The sequence below is a fragment of the Galleria mellonella genome, unplaced genomic scaffold (genome assembly GCF_026898425.1).
Source record: "Galleria mellonella isolate WM207_F2 unplaced genomic scaffold, CSIRO_AGI_GalMel_v1 utg3070, whole genome shotgun sequence".
Lineage (NCBI taxonomy): Eukaryota > Metazoa > Arthropoda > Insecta > Lepidoptera > Pyralidae > Galleria > Galleria mellonella.
In genome coordinates this window covers 651,805-664,888 of record NW_026442069.1, presented here as the reverse complement: position 1 = coordinate 664,888, position 13,084 = coordinate 651,805, and the positions used below count along the sequence as shown (strand labels likewise).

At 35.2% G+C, this 13,084-nt stretch overlaps 1 protein-coding gene across 1 annotated transcript in view; it reads right to left on the bottom strand.

Moving 5' to 3' along the window:
• LOC113515902 (nose resistant to fluoxetine protein 6-like) overlaps window positions 1-13,084 on the bottom strand; it is a 37,326-nt gene extending 24,242 nt beyond the window's left edge. The window contains exons 1-2 of the mRNA XM_052895726.1: window positions 12,971-13,084; window positions 1,476-1,612 (exon numbers count right to left, since the gene is read on the bottom strand). Coding sequence (XP_052751686.1) covers window positions 1,476-1,612; window positions 12,971-13,070 — 237 coding nt within the window. The 5' untranslated portion in view covers window positions 13,071-13,084. The remainder of the gene's footprint in view (window positions 1-1,475; window positions 1,613-12,970) is intronic.

Sequence of the window (13,084 nt, the reverse complement as noted above, 5' to 3'; positions counted from 1 at the left end):
TAGGCCTACCATGAAATGATTTCCGAAATTTCGGGGACGAACGAAACAGAAATTTGATGTTAAAATTACATAATACATGCCGTTTAAAATTATTAAAAATGTTAAAATATCGTTCCTTTCAACTATTAGGATAGGATTTATGATGAACGAAATGTTAAGCTCCATTTACTGGCTCGATTTCGGTACGAACAAAACACGAAATTGAGCGCGAAAATTCGGAAATTCATTTCATGGTAGACTACGTGGTCTGGTCTAGTATGGATTGACTGCGTTAAAATTGCATGCTCCTTCAAAATCCAAAGAATTAAACATACTTACAAGGTTTCGATCAAGGAATATATATTTCCTAATTGTACTTGTAAATTACATAGATAATAAATTTATAAACATTGTGATATATTACTCTGGCTGGCCGGACTGCTACTGAAGATGTTCCCTCACAAACAAGCAGAGCACCATGTCCGAATATGATCACACATATTGAAGTGAAAGTTGTGGCCTGCCATGTTTATTTATACCATATGGTATGGATATGGCAGTGAATTTACTGGGTACAGAGGAATAACATCTGAGTCCTCAGAAATGGCAACGCATTGTGGGTATGATGGGCGAAACAGTGTACTCTGTTATGTCCATGGTACTGTTCATGTCTATAGGCGACGGCTACCACTTTCCATCAGGTGGGCTGTCAGCTTGTTTGCCATTCGAAGTTGCATAAAAAAACATCTATAGAATAGTTCGTGTGTTGCTGTAACTTTACTGTCAGGCGCGCCATATGCATGTTTGCGATATTAGGAAATTGCATAACTCGGTACAACAGTTGTTAGTTAATCTCTCAACCGCCCCAGGCGGATTATCCAACAAAAGTTGCTATATTTTAATGTAATTACTACCGATTCAACATACGTGCTGGTTAATTAGGTCGAGAAAGCTCGACTAGTTTCGGGATCAATTCGGAACCCTTAATTAGCGGCAGTTTTTGAATGCCGTCTTTCCTCACGAACAAACTAAATGTGTGAATGATGTATGTATGTATATAATTTATTGCACTTATAAATTACATTATTAATGCATTTATAAATATTGTGAGCAAGCGTGGACTTATCTCTGACAGAGATCTCTTTCAGTCAACCCGATACAGTTAGAAAGCATGTCGTTAGCGAGCAGCTGAAGAGCTACAACTATTAATATTTAGTGTGCATAAACAAATATACAGTTAAATAAAATATTAAGAGACATAATAAAATATTACATAAATACATATACTATAAATAAATATAATATATATAATATCAACCTACTTATACAATGATGTTACAAATAAATGAATATACTACCTACAATAGAAATTTAGAAAAATGAAAAATTAAGATTATATATATATATATATATATATATATATATATATATATATATATATATATATATATATATATATATATACGGCAACTGTTGCAATGTATTAATATACGAACCTGCATGATCTGGAAGAGCTGGTGCTGAGGCTCGGCGGAGAGCTCGAAGCTGCCGAGGCAGTAGACGCCGTGCGTCCCCAGACACTGCTTGTAATCGTCCAGGTGGAACAGAGGCGGCATCTGGTAGTAAAGATCATCTGTAACAAGAATTTTTTTTATACAACTTAGAATGGCAAACAAGCCGATGACCCACCTGATGGAAAATGGTAACCGTTACCTATAGACATGAACAGTATCATAGACATAACAGAGTATACTATTTCTCTCATGATACCCCCATGCGTTGCCATTCCTAAAGACTCAGGTGTTATTCCTCTGTACCCTGTGAATTCACTGCCATATCCCACCCTTTAAACCGAAACATAACCGTGCAAACACAACTGCTTCACGGTAGAAACACGAATGGGACAGAGGTACCCTAGCAAACGACTTTTGTACAAAGTTTCCCTCTGGTAAAATTAAACAATAACTAATATTTATTTTATACTTCTGACTGGAGTCTGTTGATTGGCCACCATATACCTTTAATCCTTCTTTATACCAAATCCATAACATATATAACAAAAAATAAATTTACTTCTTAAAAAGCTCCCGTATAGTCCCGGCATAGAATAGGCTACCATTGGGGGGAAAGGGATTGTTAGTAATGGAGACTGAGAATCCCGTTGCTAGTAATCGTTGCTAGTATGGTAACCCCGCCTGCGCTAACGAGATACGCTGGCGGAGCACCAGTGAAGGGTGATAGATGAGAATGAAAACAGGCCAGTTAGCCCATCATGATGAATTCATCAGGAATTAACCATGATAGTTTCCAGGGAGAACCGCGAGGAGGTCGACCTGGTTGGGTATATTGCTAGCAATGGGATTCTCAGTCTCCATTACTAACAATCCCTCCTATCCCCCTATGAAATCCCCCCCTAGGGATTTCATAGGGAGATAGGGGGGATTGTTCCATCCCCCTATGAAAAACTATTAGTGGCTTATTGTGTGATCCTAAACTGTACCTATTTGCTCTAGTGTAGCCCTGATTTTCCTGTGAACAATTAAATATCCTGGTCACGCGAACGACGTCGCATGTAACAACTAGTCTTGTTGGTAAATATTTGTATGTACAATTATTATGACCAGTGGCAGCGCTGTACTGAGCAGTAGCGCAAAGCAAGCAAACCATTAGAAAGTCATAACATCGTCGAGACTATCAAGTCTATGGTATATGTGTTACCACGCCTTATATAAAATTCTATATTGTGCAAGTAAAATATTATCATGGTATTTTATATTTGAATTTGTTCATTAAAGTAATCGTTTAACATTCCGTTGGTAAACATTGTTGTTGACGCACTAACAATATATATATATATATATATATATATATATATATATATATATATATATATATATATATATATATATATATATATATATATATATATATAGATGGGCTAACTTGCTTCATCCTCACCTATCATCCTTCACTGGTGCCCCGCCAGTGTACGAGTATACCGATAGAGCGGCTGGGGTTACCATTCTATTGTCACCCATTAAAAAAAAAGTTTTCATCAGGTGGGCATTAGCTTGTTGGCCATTCTAAGTTGCATAAAAAAAGTTGCGAAATCGGGGTGAGTGACATGAAAATGGATTAAAAATTTGCTCAGGACCCAAGGTTCACTAAGGCCGGCCCTGTCATAAGCTAGCATAAGGAACGTCCTGAGCCACCCACTGACTCCCAGCACCATTTGAGGTCGTCACTTCATTTTGCGTCCTGTATAGCGTTATGTTATTTTGGTATCGGGCAATGGGGCCCTATTTATACTTATTAATCAACTTATGGCTAACTTATACTACATAGGGATAGCCTTATAATTTGTCTCATCGCGTGATAAAATCCAAAATGAAGATGTTTTGGAAATGTATGTATTTCAGTTCCGTAAGCCATACATATACATAATACATATAAGTCATACATAAAATAGAGGGCAAAGGAGGAAAGGGGAAGACCGAGGAATAACTACATGGGACAGGTAAAGGAAACACTAGGCATCATGTCGTATAGAGAGGTCAAGGATATGGCCTGGGATAGAGCTGGCTGGAAGAGGATGCATAATTTGGTTGCACTGACAAGAGGAAACTTTTTTTTTATACAACTTAGAATGGCAAACAAGCTGACGGCCCACCCGATGGAAAGTGGTAACCGTCGCCTATAGACATGAGCAGTACCATGGACATAACAGAGTATACTGTTGCGCCCATGATACCCACCATGCGTTGCCATTCCTGAGGACTCAGGTGTTATTCCTCTGTACGCAGTAAATTCACGCCATATCCCACCCTTCAAACCGAAACACAGCCACGCAAACACAACTGCTTCACGGTTGAAACACTAATGGAACAGAGGTACCTAAGCAATCGACTTTTGTACAAAAACTCTTAAATGAAAGAAGCCATACATATCTCTGAGTATTATTTTGTATGCGAAGATGTATTATGTAATTAAATGTGGGTAATTCGGTTTCGCCTTTGACTAAAAACCAGTGTTACTAGTCTAGGTCAACGTCAGCATTACGGCCGAGAATGCAAGAATTTTTAGATAATACGTAATAACTAATTAATGAATATCTTGCCAAATAATATCTAATTTTATATTTCTATATTTATTTGTTAAATTTGTAGCTAAAAATAACTGAAATAAATGAGATAGGAAGTCAGTTTTACTTTTATCTTTCTCTCTCTAATTATTCACCGAAAGATCGAGTTTGATAATGTATCCGTGTTTATTTTGGTATAAAAACAACTTGGAATTGTAAACCAGACGTCCTACCTGATGGAAAATCATAACCGTTATCTAATAGGCATGAAACAGGTGGTATCCGTGGAACACGCTAAATCAATCAGCTAAACTATAGGTTTTACTTCTAGTTTTCTGTCTTTTGCAGTGATGTATCGTTCTTTACAACAGTTACATTATAATGAAAAAAATAACATGATGCTTGTAGGGGGAAAAGGGATTGTTAGTAATGGAGACTGAGAATCTCATTGCTAGCAATATACCCAACCAGGTCGACCTCCTCGCGGTTCCCCCTGGAAACTATCATGGTTAATTCCTGATGAATTCATCATGATGGGCTAACTGGCCTGTTTTCATTCTCATCTATCACCCTTCACTGGTGTTTCGCCAGCGTATCCCGTTAGCACAGGCGGAGTTATCATTTCATTGTCATCCATCAAAAAAAAAAGCAAGATGCTTGTTAGCATAGCTCCATTGCTAACAATATACCTTCTAAGAACAAGGAATTACATAGAAGGAATGATAAAATAAAAACTGTAAATCATATGGTTGCCTCCTTTCTTTTTATGCAAATATAATTAGTAAAAAGACGACGAAAGATACACCATCAGATGCTTTTTCCTCAATTCATAGCAGGCTAGTGTATAGAAAATGTTTGATATGTCAATTATTTATCAATGACAAATTTTACATTACTAGAATATATGTTCGACACAGTTTGTGTAGAAAGTATGCGAGCAGGTTGTATCTGAATTGAGTAGGGTTATACGGCCGTATAACATTTTTTATACACTAGCCTGCTATGAATTGACAAAAAAAAAAAACAACCGATGTATATATAGCAAAAGAAATACCGAAGTTTACCCCGAATATCTAAACTTACAAATATATATTAGGAGTACAAATAAGTTTCCGCCGTTTTATTGTGGATGGCGCGGCACGGAGTTTCGGTTAGCTTTCGCAGATGATAACCGGCTTAAAAAATAGTTTCGACATTCAAGACCAACATAACCTATTAATATTATTGATTTGATATTGGTAAAATATAATTTTTATAACTTGAAAATGTCAAAATTTGAGCCAAATAAGCGTCATTTGCGGGAAATATTAATTTACTTCTTTAATTTAAAGAAATCTGCTGCTAAGGCGCATCAATTGCTCGTAGAAGCATATGGTGAGGGTGCTTTGAGTGAGAGAACGTGTCGAGAGTGGTTTCAAAAGTTTAAAAACGGTGATTTCGACGTAGAAGACAAAGATCGCAGTGGAAGGCCAAAAATTTACGAGGATGCAGAATTGGAGGAATTATTGGAGGAGGATTCATCTCAAACACAAAAAGAACTTGCTCTAACATTAGAAGTCACTCAGCAAGCAGTCTCACATCGTTTAAAATCATTAGGAATGATTCATAAACAAGGAAATTGGGTTCCGTACGAATTAAAGCCGAGAGATATTGAACGCCGATTATGCTTAAGTGAAATGCTGCTAGCTAGACATAAAAAAAAGGGTTTTTTACATCGTATCGTAACTGGTGATGAGAAGTGGATACGTTATGACAATCCAAAAAGAAAAAAATCATGGGGATTACCTGGCCACGCGTCAACATCAACAGCAAAACCGAATATTCACGGAAAAAAACTTATGCTGTGTATTTGGTGGGATCAGCTAGGTGTAGTGTATTATGAGTTGCTTAATCCGAGCGAAACAATTACTGGAGCCCTCTATCGAACACAATTGATGAGATTGAGCCGAGCTCTGAAAGAAAAACGCCCTCAATACTATTCTAGACACGAAAAAATTATTCTTCTGCATGACAATGCTCGTCCACATGTTGCGGCTCCCGTAAAAAAGTACTTGGAAACACTTGATTGGGAAGTGTTACCCCACCCGCCGTATTCACCAGACATTGCACCGTCCGATTATCACCTGTTTCGGTCCATGGCACATGCTCTGACGACGCAGCGGTTTACATCTTATGAGGATACCAAAAATTGGGTTGATTCGTGGATAGCCTCAAAAGACAAGGAGTTCTTCAGACGTGGAATTCGAATGCTGCCTGAGAGATGGGAAAAAGTGGTTGCAAGTGATGGGCAATATTTTATATAAATCTATATTACCGTTCTTCTATAATAAATATTTAATTTGTGTTAAAAAACGGCGGAAACTTATTTGTACTCCTAATATTTTATTGTTATCCATTCATAATATTAGAATTAAAACATTAATATTTACAACAATGCACTTGATTTGACAAGTAATAATTTAAATAACGCCTATGTTGTTTGTTAGATTTTTTTTATTCAACTTAGAATGGCAAACAAGCTGACGGACTGCCCGCCTGATGGAAAGTGGTAACCGTCGCCTATAGACATGAGCAGTACCATGGACATAACAGAGTATACTGTTTCGCCCATGATACCCCCCATGCATTGCCATTCCTGAGGACTCAGGTGTTATTCCTCTGTACCCTGTAAATTCACGCCATATCCCACCGTTCAAACCGAAACGCAGCCATGCAACAACTGCTTCACGGTTGAAACACGAATGGGACAGAGGTAGGTAGAGAAGCAATCGACTTTTGTACAAAGTCTCCCTCTGGTTAGTGTTTAGTTTAGTTCTGGTAAGTGGTTAGTGTTTGACACTTTGTATCTAATTGTAATTTCTTTTTTATATTGCGTTTCAAATGACCAGTATAATCACATTTTTGACTAGGTATTCAGAAAAGCTTGTAATTACGTTTTAATAAAAATATTTTCATATTATCCTTTAATTTAAAATTTATATTATATATAATCTTTCAATTTAGATTTTAAAAATTCTTTCACCAATAGAAAGCTACATTATCAGCGTGCGACATTAAACATTATGTATAAATATAGAAATATTGCACGCTCTAGGAAATGATTGGACACACGCCTAGAAAGGACTGGTCGGACCACTGTGGCGGCTAGAAAGCGACGCTGCTAATGCCTTTTCCGTGCACAATTATGTCACTGTAGGCAACAGTTGCCACGTAACGTAGGGATGCAAGCTGCTGTGGTATTTGTATAAATTTTAATCAACAGTCTTAGATTATGTAGATAGAGCTTTGAGCCTCCAAAATGGGTCAACTGTTTGTAACCTAATTGTCAAATTAACTAATTCATTTTTTTACCAGTGTTCTATATACTTACGCATACAATGTATCTTGGCATATTATTTAATAAATAAAATCAGTGTTAACACGTTAAAAAATTGCAAAAATTATAAGATAAAGTAAATATAGAAGTTATAAAGGAATCACTCATAACTATTTGTTACGCAAAATTGTACGAAAAAGTCGACTCGCTTTTCTCGAAGCATTTGTATGGAGACATTCTATCTATATAATCTAAGTTCACAGTGTATGTATACACATTTAGCAAACCTAACACCGGACAGTGTTCTCTACCATTGGGCAAACAGAGGAATAGATAGGCGGTGCATTCATAAATCGAGGGAACATAAAGTAATATTTAAGTTATTCAAACATTATGAACATATACTTATAAGTAAATAAGACTAATATAATAATAAATGTACACAAAATAAATAATATAAATAAATAATGATAATTTTCTATCTTTGAATAATTTTTCAAGGACTTGTTTTTGATATTTGTAGCACGTAGATGTTAAGTGTGTGTATAATAGATAGATTATATTTTTAACATATTTGTATATAAAATATATAAAATTTTATATATAATTAACATATGACAATAATTAATTAACAACTATAGAAATATTTGTAAATTTTTTACAATAAATACATATAAATAAATACATATAATATTAGCATATCAAATAATAAACTGTGTTCAAACCTTATAGAAATCTATTTATAACTCAATCAAAATAAACAGCAAGAATATATTTAAAGGGAAAGTGAGAGATAGAAGACGAAGAGGAAGTTACTTATATATATATATATATATATATATATATATATATATATATATATATATATATATATATATATATATATATATATATATATATATATATATATTTGTTTACTGCGGCTTTGTCTGCATTACCAGGATTGTTAGTCCGTCGTGATAGAAAATATATTTAAATTATTTTACAGGGGTACCTGGCCCTTTAAATAAGGCGCAAATGTCTCTCAAGTATGTATGGATCCAGCTAAAAGCTTCGCTCCTTATTCTCAGGTGGGCATGGCCTAATATAGGTGTTTATATAAACATAGTGATTAATTGGCAAATACATACGGAAAATGTATGTAATAAAAAACAGTTTAGTGTATGTCTTAAAGAGAATTAAAAATGTATTTAAAAGCCAGTAAAGTGGCTTTTTTATAGTTCTATCTTACGTACTACATCAAAAGGTAACATATAAACAAACACACTATACTACTAGCCCAGTCTAAAGTACACTTTCCTGCCAGTCGTCCAACACTCACAATTACACAGAAACCGTTCGAAGGCTTATTTGTTACTATCTTTTTGATCGCTAATACGTACGCGCGGATATCAAAAGTGGGACAATCAATGAAGTATACCAATTTTAGAGGGCGTATTAAAATAAAACACATATCAGCTTTTAGGTTAGTCCTTAAGGAATGTAATAGTGAAAACCGCATTCCATTTAGCGTAGTAGTTTTTGTGTGATACCGGAGCAAACATAAAAATACACAAAATAAAAAAAAAATATATGTCTGTCTTCTATTAGTCTCGTTAAAACCTTTTTGATAATTTTTTTAACATCTCCAATGTATAGACATCGTTTATTTATAATTTTATTGTATTAGTACTTAAGTGTTTAAACCCTGATAGTATAGCAAAATTATTAATCTACCGTCCAGTTCGGAATGTAATTTCAGATGAGAATAACGGGTAAGAAATGCAGCTGTTGCTTTTTTCAAATAAAAGTTTACAACACCAATTATGAATTGATAAAATGACTATCATAAACTGCGTATCGATAAAAGAAAGCAAATAAAAAGCTACAAAGCTACAATCAAGCACAGTATACTTACATTTTTTAACTTTTCATTTATTAATTTTTTACATTTATTAATTTTTCATTCATACTAGAGTGATTACACTTCTATCTCAAAGAAAACATTACATTTTCTTATCGTATTTACTTTATTATATATATATATATATATATATATATATATATATATATATATATATATATATATACATATATATATATATATATATATATATATATATATATATATATATATATATATATATATATATATATATATATATATATATATATATATATATATATATATATATATATATATATATATTTGTTTTATTATATTAACCGTTAATTGCCCACTACTGATTTATAAGTCTCCCCTATAAAACCCCTTGGGTTTTGCCAGTAATTGTCACGCTTGGCAGGCGGGTTGCCAAATGCAGTTATGCTTTGAAGCTGCTTTGAGAGGGACGCTTTTGTACGTCTCTCGCACATAAGTTCCCTTAGTCGAGCCGTAGAATAAAAAAATAGTGATATTATAATAAGGAAAATCAGTTTGACAGTGGAATTCTCAACACTGGTAGCGATCTAACGATCTATCTAATCTGCTAACGTATGGGAAGTATCATGGGCGAAACAGTATACTCTGTTATATCCATGGTACAGCTCATGTCTATAGGCGATGGTTTTTTTTTGATGGGTGAAAATGGTATGGTAACCCCGCCTGCGCTAACGGGATACGCTGGCGGAGCACCAGTGAAGGGTGATTGATGAGAATGAAAACAAACCAGTTAGCCCATCATGATGACTTCATCAGGAATTAACCATGATAGTTTCCAGAGAGAACCGTGAGGAGGTCGACCTGGTTGGGTATATTGCTAGCAATGGGATTCTCAGTCTCCATTACTAACAGTCCCTTTCCCCCCTATAGGCGACGGTTACCACTTTCCATCAGATGGGCCGTCAGCTTGTTCACCATTCTAAGTTGTAAGAAAAAATATCTGACCACTGTGCCCACAGGTTGTTACGTATTATTTACTGATGGTCATAGTTAAGGCAAATATAATTAGTCCGCGGTATTACAATAGCACCGGCGCGTGAGTGTGCGTGTGTATGTGTGTGAAAGTACCATATGAAATGCATTGGTATAATATTGTAATAAGTAACATTACGTGCGCAGGCGCCGGGCGCCGGGCGAGCGTGTCATTTACACAATATGAGTGGTATAATAAAGGATGGTTAATATTTGAAAGAAGTGACTAGGTACTTTTATAATGTACCACCAGATGGAGACTATACAAAAGTCGATTGCTTGGGTACCTCTGTCCCATTCGTGTTTCTACCGTGAAGCAGTTGTAATTGCATGGCTGTGTTCCGGTTCGAAGGGTGGGATATGGCGTGGATTTACTGGGTACAGAGAAATAACACCCGAGTCCTCAAGAATGGCAACGCATGGGGGATATCATGGGCGAAACAGTATGCTCTGTTATGTCCATGGTACTGCTCATGTCTATAGGCGACGGTTACCACTTTCCATCAGGTGGGCCGTCAGCTTGTTTGCCATTTAAAGTTGTATAAAAAAAAAAAACCATGCCGAGCTATGGCAGGATATATTATAAAAGCGTCCAAGTACTGGTAATTGACAAGTGTATATATAAAATTGCACACATTTTACTCTGCTGTTATGCTACTATGCCATGCCATGGCAATGCAATAATACAGGCATGGCACAGTATTATATATTATAGCAATGTAAATTTATGTCTTTTTCTATTATGAGGTACATATTTAACATATATGTATAGGTTTATATATTGTATATAGTTATTAATTTAATTTTTTAAATTTGAAAATAGATAATTGTAATTATTTTTCTTAATATTTTTTTTATACAACTTAGAATGGCAAACAAGCTGACGGGCGGCCTACCTGATAGAAAGTGGTAACCGTCGCCTATAGACATGAGCAGTACTATGGACATAACAGAGTATACTGTTTCGCCCATGATACCCCCCATGCGTTGCCATTCCTGAGGACTCAGGTTTTATTCCTCTGTACCCAGTAAATTCACGCCATATCCCACCCTTCAAACCGAAACTTATCCATGCAAACACAACTGCTTCTTGTTAACTTAATGTTTGACGCTTCTTAATTATACAATATTATTATGCCTATTTGTACCATAATTAATTCATTACCCTAAAGCTATCTTGTAAAAATTGCTCTCAGCAATAAGACCGCCTTACTGTACTTATACAACTGTATCGTTACATTTATTAATTGTCTTGCTTATTCCCTATATTGTATAATGCAAATAAAGTATATTCACTCATTTATTATCTATTTTATAGAAAAACTAGTGTACATTTTTTATTTTGCTGGTCTGATCTTAAGATTTAATATACTCTAGTTGTTAAGCCATCACACTGTGTAAGATCTATGTGTATACTTGAATCGTGCTATATATATCGAATCGTAATAAATAAAATATTATATTCATTCAATATATCATTATAAGAGCGCTTATGAAGTACTACTCATCTGTAATTCACACAAAAGTGCGTGTGTTACGCAATTCCGTGGGTGTGATCAGTTTAATAGCATCTCTCTATATAATTGCATGGGCACTTTCGTGATGGATCGCGTTGCATTACTTTATTCAACTTTTTTTTTTATTCAACTTAGAATGGCAAACAAACTGACGGCCCACCTGATGGAAAGTGGTAACCGTCTCCAATTGACATTAGCAGTATCATGGACATAACGAGTATATAGTTTCGCGCATGATACCCCCCATGCGTTGTCATTCCTGAGGACTTAGGTGTTATTCCTCTGTACCCAGTAAATTCACGCCATATCACACCCTTCAAACCGAAACACAGCCATTCAAACACAACTGCTTCACGGTTGAAACACGAATGGGACAGAGGTACGCAAGCTATCGACTTTTATACAAAGTCTCCGTCTGATAATTATGATAGTATAATAATTATCATTATTGAGATAGTGGCTTTTCCCAGGCAGTAACGCCTGTAACACTACCACCTTTCCATGATCTTTAGTGCTCGACCTTTTTTAAAGTTCAATTAATAATTAAAACAATGGTATGCGGTTACCTCACGAGTTATTATTCCATTTTAATGCATTAGAAAAAGTACTCTGTTAAAACATGGTATTGATTACAGCAAAGCAAATAGGAAGGGCTATGTTTTTGACAGTAATTTATTTTTTAGTACTTTTGTACGTTTGTACCACCATACCATTTAAATTACTTATGTGATTTTGATAAATTTGGTGTTAATAATAGATTAAATTTTATGCGAACAAGATCAAGGTAAAGTCGTTTCTTACTTTTCACTTATTTATCCTTATTGAAGTGAAAGCAATAAAAAATATTTTTTTTTAGTTATGTGTTTTTTTTTCGTTGTAAATTTACAACTTTTCAAACTTTTTCTTGTGTCCACAACATATTAAAATACAAACCAAGTAAAGTCAAGTATTTTGAGTACTTAATGTTTAAATTAATACTAGTATGTCGCTACTAATCAATACTGCAGGTAAATAACTTAAAACTGTTACTAATAAAGACGAAAGACAAAATTGGAATCGAAGGGATTGCATAAAATACTTCGCAATGAATGCACGTCCAAACCGCGAACACGATGGTATAATTGATAAAAAAAAATATGGCGTTCACTGAAATAGTAAATAAACTAATATCACTGTAACTGTACCACTGATTTCGTAGAGGACATCCTCGGCTGCGCACACGCACAGCAGCGCGGCGAGGGCCGCGGTAGTCAGCGCTCGCGCCATGATTCGCACTGCGGTCATCGCGGGCCGAGCGT